Source organism: Macrobrachium nipponense, chromosome 47 (genome assembly GCF_015104395.2).
Source record: "Macrobrachium nipponense isolate FS-2020 chromosome 47, ASM1510439v2, whole genome shotgun sequence".
NCBI classification, from domain to species: Eukaryota; Metazoa; Arthropoda; class Malacostraca; order Decapoda; family Palaemonidae; genus Macrobrachium; species Macrobrachium nipponense.
The window spans coordinates 11,711,950-11,725,350 of NC_087222.1; the positions used below are offsets into that span (position 1 = coordinate 11,711,950).

Sequence of the window (13,401 nt, forward strand, 5' to 3'; positions counted from 1 at the left end):
AACAGGCCCATGGGCATCCCCTCTCTCTAGCAAAGGGAGAGAGAAGCTGAGAATTAAATAAAACCCATTGGTTTTATTATTCTTTTATTGTCTCTGACACGAGGGGTTCATCCAAACCCTTTTTGAATAAATGATGCTATACATGCCCATTAATTCGCAAGGCCCAGAAGACTGGCAGTTGAACATCACATAAGCTCAACAGGTCAGAGGCACAGGACTCCTTCCTCTGCTCTACATGACCAGGAAGGAGGCCCAGGTGAATTGAGGTACCAGTCAGTTCAGAGATTTACTCAGAATCCTTCCACCAACAAGTAAGTCTTCATATGTAAAGAACAAAGGATTATATTTTTTAGGAACAGACTACAAATATTTTAAGTAATTTGTATTTTTCTGAACATGCAAACCTACAGGTCTTTACATAAATTGCCCACCTCAAGTCACCCCTCATTCTGCTACCTGAACCAAAAGGTTAAAGTGAAGCTTAAGGATGGGGTATTTCCCCAGCTTGCGCTGCAATTATATCCATATGTAAAGACCTTCTGGTTTGTATATGAGGAAAAATACACATTACTTAAAAAATTTTGTAATTATTCCACCTTTGTAGCATTGAAAACCAAAAGGGCTTTTTACTGTATTCATTTTTATTTATGTATGTATACATTCATTTAGATTTTGGTAGGGCTGGAGTTAAATGTGAATATATTGCCAAGTCGCGAGCCATGCATATGCAGATACACTAATCGAGGAAATGCTGTAGTATGGAATTTTCATAGATATACAAACATAAACCTTATATCATATCTCCCATCACAGCCACCCCTCTTTGTTCATTACCCTACTCACTCTTCTTAACCACCAGGTAACCCATTTCCAACATGCACTGAAAGATACTCCTTCATAAAAAGCTCTGGTTTGTATAGCTCTGAAAAAAAATGTCATATTTGAAGAAATGTAGCAGCACATACCTTCCAAGACTGTCATCAGTGTTGATGGTCATAATAGCTACTCTTGTATTGTATCCACAATAACAATCAGTGGAACTAATTTGAAAACTTTCATCTCTCTTCAAATTACTACTCAATTGACCCTTACTATTTTTTTTTATTAATATCTACCGCATCTGTGGATAATATGGTGTTATGTATAGCTGGGTCACATATAATTAAGCATTTGCTGTGTACTGTACCCTTCCTGCTGTTACCCCACAAAACTCTTATGCTGGTCTCTTGAATTTTCTATTCTTGGCTTTTGATTTGTTGATAAGATATGTTCATAAGTAATTTGTATTGTAATATCAAGCTAAGAAGGTTTATAGATGTGAGGTGGTGGGCATCAATATTAACTGTTAATCTATTGTTGTTGCATTGTTGCCTCAGGAATGTTTTGATGCTGTGTCTGGACAACGTTTGGTAGGATTGTATTCATGTTTGGATAGAACTATCAAATGCACACTTTGTTAATCGGCCTGAGACCTTTATGGGAACCTGAATTGAATTTGATTGATTATTTTGCTGCTTTAGTTCTGGCATTATGGTTCCTAACTCTGTGTTGCATTGTCTGATTTCAGATTCACCCTCAGAAGAACCTTCCTTCCTTCGACAGTTTTGATTAGCATCAGGATTTTGGGAATGCATGTTGTTTAATTGTACTACATGGAACATTACTAATAGCAACTCCTAAAGTGTATGAGACAACAGTGAATTATTGTATGCATATTTAACAAATTTAAACAACAAGTAAAATTTGTTTTGAATATTAGATTCATAAATCAGCAGTGACATCTGGTTGTAGTCCTTCAAGATATTGTACTTAATTTTTAACAGATTTATTCAGTAATTATTTGTAAACAATTGTGTGTTAAGAGTTGTGAAATGAACACATTGTCATTACGGAGCAGGACGGGACATAAGGCTAAAATGAATCCAGGACATTCTTTAGAATTTCCTTTGAAAAGTGAAACTGAAGGTGCATTATCACTACCTTCCATAAATCAAGAAAACAGCAACTTGGCTGCCTTTAGTGGAACCAGTGATGAAGACTTTTTGTCTCTGGATCCATTTATGGACATCAAAATAGAGCCAGAGGAATTCTGTGAGTCTAATGAAGATGATGAATATTCATATGAAATGAATTCAACAGTGAATGAAAAACATCCACAAACTTGCAAAAAGGAAGTAAAACAAGAAAGAAGAAATAGTCACAATGGAGAGAAGCCTTTCATATCCACTGACTGTGAGAAAACATTTTACAAGAAAATTAATCTTACAAATGATATCACAAATCCTACCAGAGAGAAATTCATGTGCAATGACTGTGGGAAAGCATTTTCCTTGAAACATAATCTTATAGTTCATACGAGAATCCATACGGGAGAGAAGCCATTCACGTGCAAGGAATGTGGGAAAGAATTTGCCCACAAACATCATCTTACAAGTCATATGAGAATCCATACCGGAGAGAAGCCATTCACGTGCAATGAATGTGGGAAACCATTTTCCAAGAAATCAATGCTTACACTTCATATGAGAATCCACACTGGAGAGAATCCATTCAGGTGTAAGGAATGTGGGAAAGCATTTTCCCAGAAACCACATCTTGCAAGTCATATGAAAATCCACACTGGAGAGAAACCATTCAGATGCAAGGAATGTGATAAAGCATTTTCCCAGAAAGCAAATCTTACAAGTCATATGAGATTGCATACTGGAGAGAAACCATTCATGTGCAAGGAATGTGATAAAGTATTTTCCCATAAACCAAGTCTTACACTTCATATGAGATGGCATACTGGAGAGAATCCATTCATATGCAAGGAATGTGGGAAAGCATTTTCCGATAAATCAATTCTTACACTTCATATGAGATTGCATACTGGAGAGAAGCCATTCATGTGCAATGAATGTGGGAAAGCATTTTCCCAGAAATCAAATCTTACAAGTCATATGAGATTGCACACTAGAGAGAAGCCATTCATGTGCAATGAATGTGGGAAAGGATTTTCCCAGAAATCAAGTCTTACACGTCATATGAGGTTCCATACCGGAGAGAAGCCATTCATGTGCAAAGAATGTGGGAAAGCATTTTCCCTGAAATCAACTCTTACAGATCATATAAGAATCCACACTGGAGAGAAGCCATTCATGTGCAACGGATGTGATAAAGGATTTTCCCAGAAATCAAATCTTACAAGTCATATGAGGTTGCATACCGGAGAGGAAAAAGAAACAACATGATAAAATAAACCAGTTAAGGCAGAGATATCTCAAATGACCAAGTATATGAGAGATCAAAATCACTCACAAAATCTGCTCAAGAAAATAAGGAAAATAAAGAAAAAATACAGAATAGGGGATGAACAAATGAGTGGAAAATTGTCAGAACACCAAGCCAATATCAAGGCCCTAGCTTCACAAATAGGAAACAAACAATAGGAGATAAAGGTAAAACAGATATATAAGCAGTTTGGTGAAAATCCAAAGATTGTGTATAGAAAGATAACGAAAGAAACAGTGGCGGTATGAACACCACCGAGCAAGGAAGACCTAGAGAAATTTTGGAAGCCACTGTTTGAAGACCCTAGACAAAACCAAGAGAATTCATGGATTGGCACCATTAAGCAGAAGAACAACCAGAAATAGCAAATGCCACCAATAAGGTTCACCATCGAAAAAGTAACAAAACTATAAGCATATAATAATTTCAAGACACCAGGAATAGACAAGATCTGAAATTTCTGGCTAAAAAAGATCACAGCACTACACCACACTTATATGCAAGCCTTTTCAAGAATAGTAAAAGGAGAAGAATCACCAGAGTGGCTCACAACAGGAAGCACCAACCTTCTCTCTAAGAGCTCTTGAGACTGAGCTCTTTAACAAATATAGGGCCATCTGCTGCCTACCAACAACCTACAAATGGGTCAAAGGAGTCATAGCTGATGAGATCTATGAACATCTAGATCAAGGCAAATATATGGAAAAAGAACGAAAGGGATGCACAAGAAACAAACTAGGTGCTAAAGATCAACTGCTAATAAACAAAACAATATTAGAAGATTGTAAGAAAAGACAAAGGAATCTTAATATGGCTTGGATAGATTACAAGAAGGCATTTGATACCGTGCCGTGCACCTGGATATTCAAATATATGGAATTAGACAACATCAATGAGGAAATAAGATCTTTCTTCGCAGCACAGATGAGGAAGTGGAAGACCACTCTCTGCCTAAAACACTCTTTTGGGCCAGATAGTAATTCCAGACATAAAGATCCAAAGAGGAATATTCCAGAGTGACATCCTTTCACTACTTCTATTCTGCTTGACCATAGATCTGCTTAGTAAAATCTTGAACAACACTAACACTGTCTATGACCTAAGCAAAAGTAGAAGGAGAAAAGAGAATAAAAGAGTGAACCACCTGCTCTTTATGGATGACCTTAAGTTGTATGCAGATTCAGAAGAAAAATTGGAAGAATTAGTTAGGACAGTCTACCAATTCTCAAATGACACCTGCATGGAATTTGGGTTGGACAAGTGTGCCAAGAGTACAATAAAGAGAGGGAAGAGAGTAATATCAGAAGGAATAAAGGTAGAGGAAGGCATGTTTGTTGAAGACCTGGCAGGGGAGTCTGCATATAAGAACTTGGGAATACAAGAAAACAGTGGTATAGAACCAGCTGGCAATACCATTGGTGACATGGTTTTGGCATTGTAGACTGTCCACAAAGTGAGTTAGACAGGATGGACATTAAAACCAGGAAGATTCTCACCCTACATAAATATCTCCCTCACAGAGAAGGTGGATTATGCCTACAGAGCAGCAATAATAAATAAGTCAAGGGTAGTACTTCAAAAGCTCTGAGGATGAAAACATCAAAAAGGTTGCCCAACACCACAGGCTAAGAACTTTGCAGATCTGCTAAAAGACACGGAGGGTACTAAACAGACTCCAACAAAAACGATAGCCAGGAAGACCAGGCAGAAATACAGTCACAGAGAGGAGAAACTTAGAATAGAAAGGTGGAAAGACCATGGAAGTGCAGAAAGATTTCAAGAACTGAAAAAATAGTTGAACAGACAAAGAAGAATCACTTAGATGGATAAGAAATGGAGATGTAGGTTATGATGGAGAAATTCTGATAATAAGAGCACAAAATCAAGACCTAAAAAACAGCTTCAAGAAAATGGCAAGTATATCAGGGAGTGACCAGTGTGGTTTTATCATGCAGCGGTTGAGAGTACGAATCATCTGATATCAGCCTGCCAGACCCTGCTTGCAGATGGTCAATATACAGCCCGCCACAACAATATCTGTAAATATATACATTGGAAAATACATAAAGAATTCAGAATTGAAGTAAAAGAAAAAGTGTGGGAGCATGAACCAGATCCAATCACCTCCAATAGGGCCGTTACCATCTTTTATGACAAGGAAATTCCAACAGGAAGATATAAAGAAGGAGGTGCTATAAAACCTGATATTGTGACCTGGAACAAGGAGGAAAAAACAGCAAAGATTATAGGTGCGACACTACCCAGTGACTTTGGCCTCAATAGAGCTGAAAGGCATAAAATAACAAAATACCATGACCTACAGAACGACCTGAAAAGTACATGGGAACTGAAGGAAATAGAAATAGTACCTGTGGTGGTAGGGCAATAAGACTTATAAAGAAAAACCTGAGCAATATCTTCAGGCAATATCAAGTTACCCAAGTATAAATGAGGTGCAGATTGCTGCCCTCATAGGAACGGTAAACACCTTGAAAAGAGCCCTCGGATATGAGGCTAGTGGAACATAGAGGTGCAACCATAGACCCCAGGCTGGAGCCCATTGCACCCCTGATATAAACCGAAAATTAAGAATAACAGAAGCCAGAGAGAGAAGCCCATGTGTAAGAATGTGGAAAGGAATTTTACAGGAAACATCTTATAATGCAAATGAGAATTCACACTGGAAAGTAGCCACTTTCAGTAAACCCTCAATTATCTGCTGCAATATATATCCAAGGCTCTTGTGGAGATTGGAAATTTGTGGATATGGTAAACAATCACTTTAAGAATGTAAAATAAACCCTAAATCGTCAGAATGATTACTAGCGCTAATTCACACCGACTGCATAAGGACATGTATGAAGAATGCTGACAAGAACGTAAACATTACAGTGCCATTTGGTGGGAGACGGGTGATTACAGAGACAGTCTTAGTGGGTTAGCCAAGTGTTACTTTTAATGATTTTGTAATATGCAGATTGCACTTAATGGGTCAAAGATATAAGCTGATTTTAACAGTAAATAAGTATCCAAATAATTGATTATACGAAAATTATTTAGTCCTTTATTTTCTTGCCTGTATTGTGACTACAGTATGCGCTAATAAACAATACATAATGCACTACAGTACTGTGCTGTACACATAATGAAAAAGCAAACTGTACAATACCGTCAGCTGAATAAATGCATACAAAAACTATCCTGAAATTCTGTCTCCCTCTCTCATACCCGTTCACATTGCCAGAACTGTTTACTTGTGGCAAACCTGGAAAATCTCTTTTTTCTAGCATCATGATGCATATATGTATGTACAAGCACATGTACGTCAACACAAGCTTATTTGTTAGAAAGTAGCTGCTATTTTGTACTGCATTTTGTTACCGCCACATTAATTAAAAATCTAATAAGCTTTTCACTCAAATCTTATTACAGATGTATCACAGCATTACATCTAAGCTACTTGGGCTTAGGCAATTGTATATTATTGGCTGAAACAACTTTTAAATGTATATCACACCATATTTACTGAAAGTCCTGATTGATGTTAATTACATTCCATAAAAGGATATTAACTTTTTCACGTACTGCACATCAGAGTTCTTGCTCTGAATGTGAGCAATTTATAGAAACCAAGCAACACTCACTGCGTTCTCTAAGGAATGGAAGTCAATCCTTGAATGCTGGCAATGAGAGAGAGAGAGATGCAAAACTGCAATTGTCATCACCTTTGAAGGCAAAAAAGAAAGTTTACACTTCACATTTGCATAAATTGGTAACAAGACCTTTTAAACCTTTAGAGTGAAGAGAGAGAGAGAGACTTACAGATATTGTGTACTACAGTAGTTTTTAAATGGTTACAACTCAATAAGCAGCAAACGAGATCTAAATGGAAAACTTAATCATTTTGATGTCTCTTTGACTTATAATATGGGTATGAAGTAACTGTTGCTCCCATGGCATCCTGAGTTACGATCAGGACTGAATGACAAGCGAACAAGAACAAAAGCAATACTGTACCTGGTCTTTTGTTTGTGTTGTATGGACAGGTAATACCTTTAAGTACCTTACCATGCAATTACATTTATATTCTAAAATGTTCAGTTGATTACATGTAAATTACTCCTCTGCAACCAGTTATATCAATATTGTAGTATCTGGTTACTACTACCTTTCTGTTGCATTGTGTATGATCATATGATGACGAGTTAATGTCCCATGATAAATTGTGATTTACATAATTGTGTTTAACATTAAGCATATTCCATTAAATATTTACCCAATGTTTCAATTTTGACGTATGATTGCCCAAGTTGTAGGTGATCATAAGGGGTTTTGATCAAGGAAGGACTCCAAAAGTTTTGTAAACAATAAAGAATAATCCAGAGAGAGGAAGAGAACAGCAAGCAAGCACACAGCAAGTGCGTAATTGACTTCAGTATGATGCAGATGATTATGTATATAAATAAACACACATATGGTGTATACTATATGTGCATGCAAAGACAGACACTGATAAGTAAGAAAATTTTTGATGCAACATGACTGGGCAGTTTATACTGATATGTTATTTTGTAATGTGTTCCAAGTTTTTCAGTTCACTGGTATGGCAACTTGGTAACTTTTGGAGTTATTCTTCAGAGGTGGAAATGGAAGAGAGTGATAATGGGAGACAAACACAAGCAGCCAACGAGAGATTGAAACTTCTGTGACACAGTCATGACACTCAGCCACTCTAAAGTAATAATAATAATAATAATAATAATAATAATATCCTTTATTTCAGCTCAGGGCCATTATACATGGAATATACAAACTGCAGACAGTAACATACTCAATCTAGAGACCTTAGGTGGTTACAGTAGTCAGGTCCAGAGGGCTAAATACAAAAATCGAGTGTAAAAAAAAAACTTTAACTTGATAGTAATCAGTAATAATGAAAAAGTAAAATATCAGCAGTAAATACAATAATAATGACAGAATCTGCAGATGACATCTTGCCAATACAGAGATTAAGTCCTTTAAGGGACAAAGGCCTCATTTTCCCATCTTTCCCACAATTTAGATCTTACCTCACTTCTTTGTATGAGCGAGTTGCTGTCGTTCCTCACTCGGGTTACCATGTGGTTTTCTATGAACATCTGTGTGGCAGAGTGGTAGTGAGGAATGTTTGTGAGGCGTCTCAGAATGTCATTGTGCACAACAGTGATACTTCTAATGGTCTCTCGGGTATAGTTCGTCCAGTGGGAACACCCATAAATACTGTAGCAGTACGAGCAGAAAAGCAGCATTTTCATGTCTCGGTGACAGAAGGCAAACCTTGCAATCATGTTGCCAGTTGCACATAGTTCACGACGCCTCTGTGTACGTATTAAACAGGTATGGAGAGAGAATGCCCCCTTGCCGAAGCCTGTTTAGGGAGCCGAAGGTGTCCGATAATACGTTACCCCATTTGACACAGAATTGCTGTGTGGAGAACCAGCAATGTAAAATGCCAATTAGATGTAGGGTTGTGCCTCTTTTATGCAGCTTCATGAAGAGCTTCAGGTAGTTTACTCTGTCAAATGTCATGTATGAGAACTTTGCTTTTGAGCCAATAATGGTCGTGAAAGCTCCTGAAGAGATAAAGTCTTGCCCCCCACCACCCATAAACACACTGTTACAAAAGTTCCCCTGCAAAGCCCCTCCCCCCCAATTTGCTTACCCCAGCCTACCACCCTCACAATACCCTTTTCTCAGTGGCTATTAGCAGCGTTATTGTTGCATTTTTCTGCATATGCATTGTTGCCAACCATACAGGAGGCTTTCTATTCATTGTTATATATTGCAAATATATATTTTATAAATAAATATATTGGGGTGCTCCAGTCTTTGCAAATGTGGATTAATGAGAGGTTACTTACGGCCAGGAATGTTAGAAAGTATTTACCTGTAAAAATAATTGTAGGGCACATCCACACTACAGATTATCTAATATCACAAACAGATTGAAAACAAGAGAACAACTGTAAGTAAAGAATGAATCTGGTAGATGCCAGACAATGAAATATACTATTTAAAAATCTTGATGACTTCCAGAGGCTATATGAGTCTCGCAGGATAGTTCAGCATAGTAGGAAGTCTCTTTGCAAAATAAAAAAAAGGAAAGGATTAGAATGCCAGCTCTCGCCGAATGAAGGTAAAATATAAATTGCCATCAAAATGACCTTACACCATTACTGCATAAGGTCCTTCTTGGACATTTATTTCACAAGTCCTCACTTCGTCCATTGACTAAAGAAACCAGGGAATGTTATGCAAGTCATGTATGTAAGTCCTAGTGATGATATATGTATCTTATATACCTGATTAGTGCCGAAAGTAAGTGTGTATCTGTTGTGTAAGTACTAGAGACCTTAAGTAATTCCTTTGCATGGGAAATCTTGTATTGTCAACTTGATCATTTTCCAATCGTACCTTGTACAGTATTGCATATATTTCTCATGTGAAGCATCGAATACTATTTGAATTACCTTACAGCATGTCATATGCTAAAATGCTCCAATGTTTTGTATCAAACCAGTTGTATTTTTGTACACTCTGTAAAACTGACTCTTTAAAGTTTCAAGTAAGTGTTGAAGTATCAACATATTAATGTACTTTTTATTTATGACTACCATTAAAGTGACCTTGTATTGAATAAAAGCAGATTTTCCCATAACCTGAGAAATAATCATCTTCAAGGGTCCTTCCTAGAAAAGAATAAAACTACATTTTTCGAAACACAAGACTTCTATGTATTATCATCTAAAGGATGGACTCAAAATAGCAAACCTTCTTTCTTTACATATGGAAACACCTTCAGTGGAACTGGAAACTGGCCATTTAATTCTTAACAAGGTTGTTAGGTAGTTAACTACTGGCAGTGGGTTGGGTAGTCTGACCCTTCCACCTGACAACGCATCATTTATCTTCAAGCCGTTTGTCGAGATACACGCATCTTTCTTGCCTCTGTCCAACAAACTGGTTTTCTTCACTGCGACTCACTGATCCTAGTTTTTCCAGTGTGATTGTTTGGTGATATTGTGTTTGGTATATTTTGTGATTTGTGAATGCAATTATGCAAACCCATGACTTATCACAGCCTAAGGAGGGAAGGTCTCATGCCATGTGGCATTGCCCTGTCATAGGGAATGTTCCTTGCCATCGCTTCTTCTCCTCTTATGAAACTGATCCTCACAGCTGATGCACTGATTGCCACCAGCATGAGTGGAACAAGACGAGCCCTTGTCCTGAGTGTCATGATTGGCCTTTGGAGCAATGGACAAAGTTCGCACGGAAAAGGAAATACAAGAGGAAGGCTTCCCACATGTCATCAAAGGGAGACATGCCTCCAGTGATGCTAAGGGTTGCCAATCCTTGTGGTTCCTTCCTTCCTCCTATGAAAACTGCCTCTCGTTGCTGCTCCCTCCCAGTGAGAAGTAACCCCTTCGTGATCTCCCATTGCTCTGTGGATGGAGAGTCCGCAGGGAGGGACGATGGATCAAGATGACAACTTGGAGGCTGAGAACGAATGGAGAAAGCTTCATTTAACCCAACTTTTTCAGGGTTGAGGGATTTACAAGATTTGTTGAGGGAAGCTTAGGGAGCTCTGGCACTCCCCAGGGATCTCCAGGGAGCCTTCAGTCTGGGGGTTGATCCCCCATCTCAGTGCCTCCGTGACTGCTGCATCTGTAACTGTGACTATTGCCACAGTTATAATGTCAACAGGATCCATGATCACGGCCATGGTCCCCAATACCAGTTGAGGAAAAGTCCTATTCATGGACTGGTAAAGTTTCTCCTACCATTGCACAGGGTCCCACAGACTTGTGACATCGATGAGTGCTTATGGTTAGTGAAAGAGAGTGAACCAACAGCTTCCAGGTGCACGTTCCCAAAAGGAGAGAGTGCTGGGGTCTCAAAAAGGTGAAGTTGACCCACGGATAAGCTTAGTCTCCAGCAGGTCCGGGAAGAGTGCTATGCCTCTCTCAACTGTCCCCTCAACATCCTGGGATTATACCAGGAGGCACAAGTCAGACAGGCCTGGGGCTCGAGAATGGAATCATTTGCCCTCCCATCCCAGCCCACATACGAGAACTTATGTCCCAAGTTCAGTCCTAGGTTCAGAAAGGTCATATGCTCGAGTGGTGCAGAGTAGATCAGGGGGTTCTGATGAGGGTTTCTCTCCAACTGAGGGAGTAGTGTGGGAGGACCGTGACCTGGAAGGGCTTGAGGGTCCTTTTCCTCAGGACTACAGAGGACCTTTGCTAAGGTAATGAAACTGATTCGTCAGTATAACAATCTCAGAGAAGAGACCATGTCCATTCCCTCCTGTGGATCGTCCCTCTGCACAAGGAACCAAAGCTTTGTTGAGACTGTTGTGGTCTGATCTTGCTGAAGGGGTTCTAGACCAAGTGAGTTCTCTGGCATATAAGGAAGAGAACTCTCCTCATTCTAGCTGCTCACACACGATACTTCCCTCTCCTCTTCTTTGTCGGAAGCATTTCTATGTGTCCTCATGGAGGTCACAGCCGACTAAAAATGTTAACCTGAACATTGTTCGTCTAGGCCCAGGTCTGTAGCTGGACCAGCTCCGTGAAGAGGAAGTTGCCCTCTTGCAGCAGGAGTCAGCGGCTCTGGAATCGACTGCTTTATTGAAGTAATTGGTATATTTCCAAACATACAAACCTGAAGTTCTTTACTTAGGGGTTTAGCCTGAAGACACAAGTTGGACCGTCTGTCAAACTTTCAGAAACAGTCATTAACTACCAATGGTAGGGGGGGAAAGCTGTGCCAACTCATCACCCTGTACTCCTCTTTGCCTTTTGGATTAGGTACCAGAATGATGGGTGGCTGAAGTGGGCTGTAAATGTAAAGACTTTCAGGTTTGTATGTTAAGAAAAATACAAATTACTTAAGAATTTGTTAATTGTTCCTACATGAATACAAATCTTGGTTCTTTATGTGGGAGAGTTACATATTGGCTGGGGGAGTCTGGGAAATTCTCTGAACTGACTGGTTGGTTCTCCTTCCATGATATATATATATATATATATATATATATATATATATATATATATATATATATATATATATATATATATATATATATATATATTGTAATGGAGTTAACTGATTTGACTTCGCACATTAAAGTAAGTTTCTGTTTGTTTTTGTCAAATTTTGTTTACTTATGTCTTTTGAAGGCTGGACTTGGGGTCTTTTCCTCCCCCCAAAGGGTAGTTGTAGTTTTAATTGGTATGTCACCCATGTAAGTGTCTTTATCTTTTCATGTTTGATGGTGTTTCGGCTGTTCGTCACCTGTTTTGTTTTCATCTCCACTGGTGATTTGGGGACCTTTTGGAGTGATGAAACGGCAGTTAACGGCTCCCTATAGAGAGGTTTTCAGCTCCCATATTTTCTGATGGCTTATGGCAGTTTCACGAATATTCTGAAGACGCCCTTGACGTTTTGTAGCTGGTGGCTCTTGGAGGTGTTCCTTGCCATCCTCTATGAACATTACCTTTGCCGGTATCTCTTCAGTTCGTATAAGGGATCGTGTGATGCCCTTCCTTTGCAAGGCGTATACTTCGTGGTTGTGTGATGCCCTTCCTTGCCATACGTACTTTTGAAGGTGAACCTCGCCCGTCGTTGCCCTTGCCCTCAGCTTGCTGAACCTCTGGAATCATTAAGGGGCCTCCCAGGGGCAGAGAAAAGGGTAAGATCGCAGACCCTGTGTGTTTGTCGTAATTATTCTCACCTATAGAGACAACTTGTGTTGGGTGTCTCCTACTTTGTGGCACTACTGGAATTTACCGTTGGAGACGACACTGAGTGATGCCAAGAGAGACGACATTCATGAACCATTGGATAAGTGGAACATTAGTTAATTGTTGTTAATGGGATGATATTTATTTTTCCATAGTCTTAATGTATGTTTATCAATTATTCAAGTGTGCACTTTAATTAGGTTTAAGGTTAGTTTTTGACTTTGTCTCTTACTATCATAATGACCCGGTCATCTGTGGTTTCTATCTCCCCCTAGTAACTTTTTTTTTTACTTTAGTGTGCTAGTTAGCTAGGCGAATGTGTTTTTGGAATTGTAATCAT

At 38.9% G+C, this 13,401-nt stretch overlaps 2 protein-coding genes and 1 long non-coding RNA gene across 4 annotated transcripts in view; all 3 read left to right on the forward strand.

The window, feature by feature from the left end:
- The window catches only part of LOC135204711 (zinc finger protein OZF-like), a 40,400-nt gene extending 30,597 nt beyond the window's left edge, over nucleotides 1-9,803 (forward strand). Inside the window, exon 3 of the mRNA XM_064234863.1 lies at nucleotides 1,568-9,803. Within this exon, the coding sequence (XP_064090933.1) occupies nucleotides 1,872-3,233 (1,362 nt within the window). The 5' untranslated portion in view covers nucleotides 1,568-1,871 and the 3' untranslated portion in view covers nucleotides 3,234-9,803. The remainder of the gene's footprint in view (nucleotides 1-1,567) is intronic.
- LOC135204716 (uncharacterized) overlaps nucleotides 1-13,401 on the forward strand; it is a 435,779-nt gene that overhangs the window by 221,541 nt on the left and 200,837 nt on the right. The window lies entirely within an intron of this gene.
- Nucleotides 1-13,401, forward strand: part of LOC135204712 (zinc finger protein OZF-like) — a 489,243-nt gene that overhangs the window by 138,607 nt on the left and 337,235 nt on the right. The window lies entirely within an intron of this gene.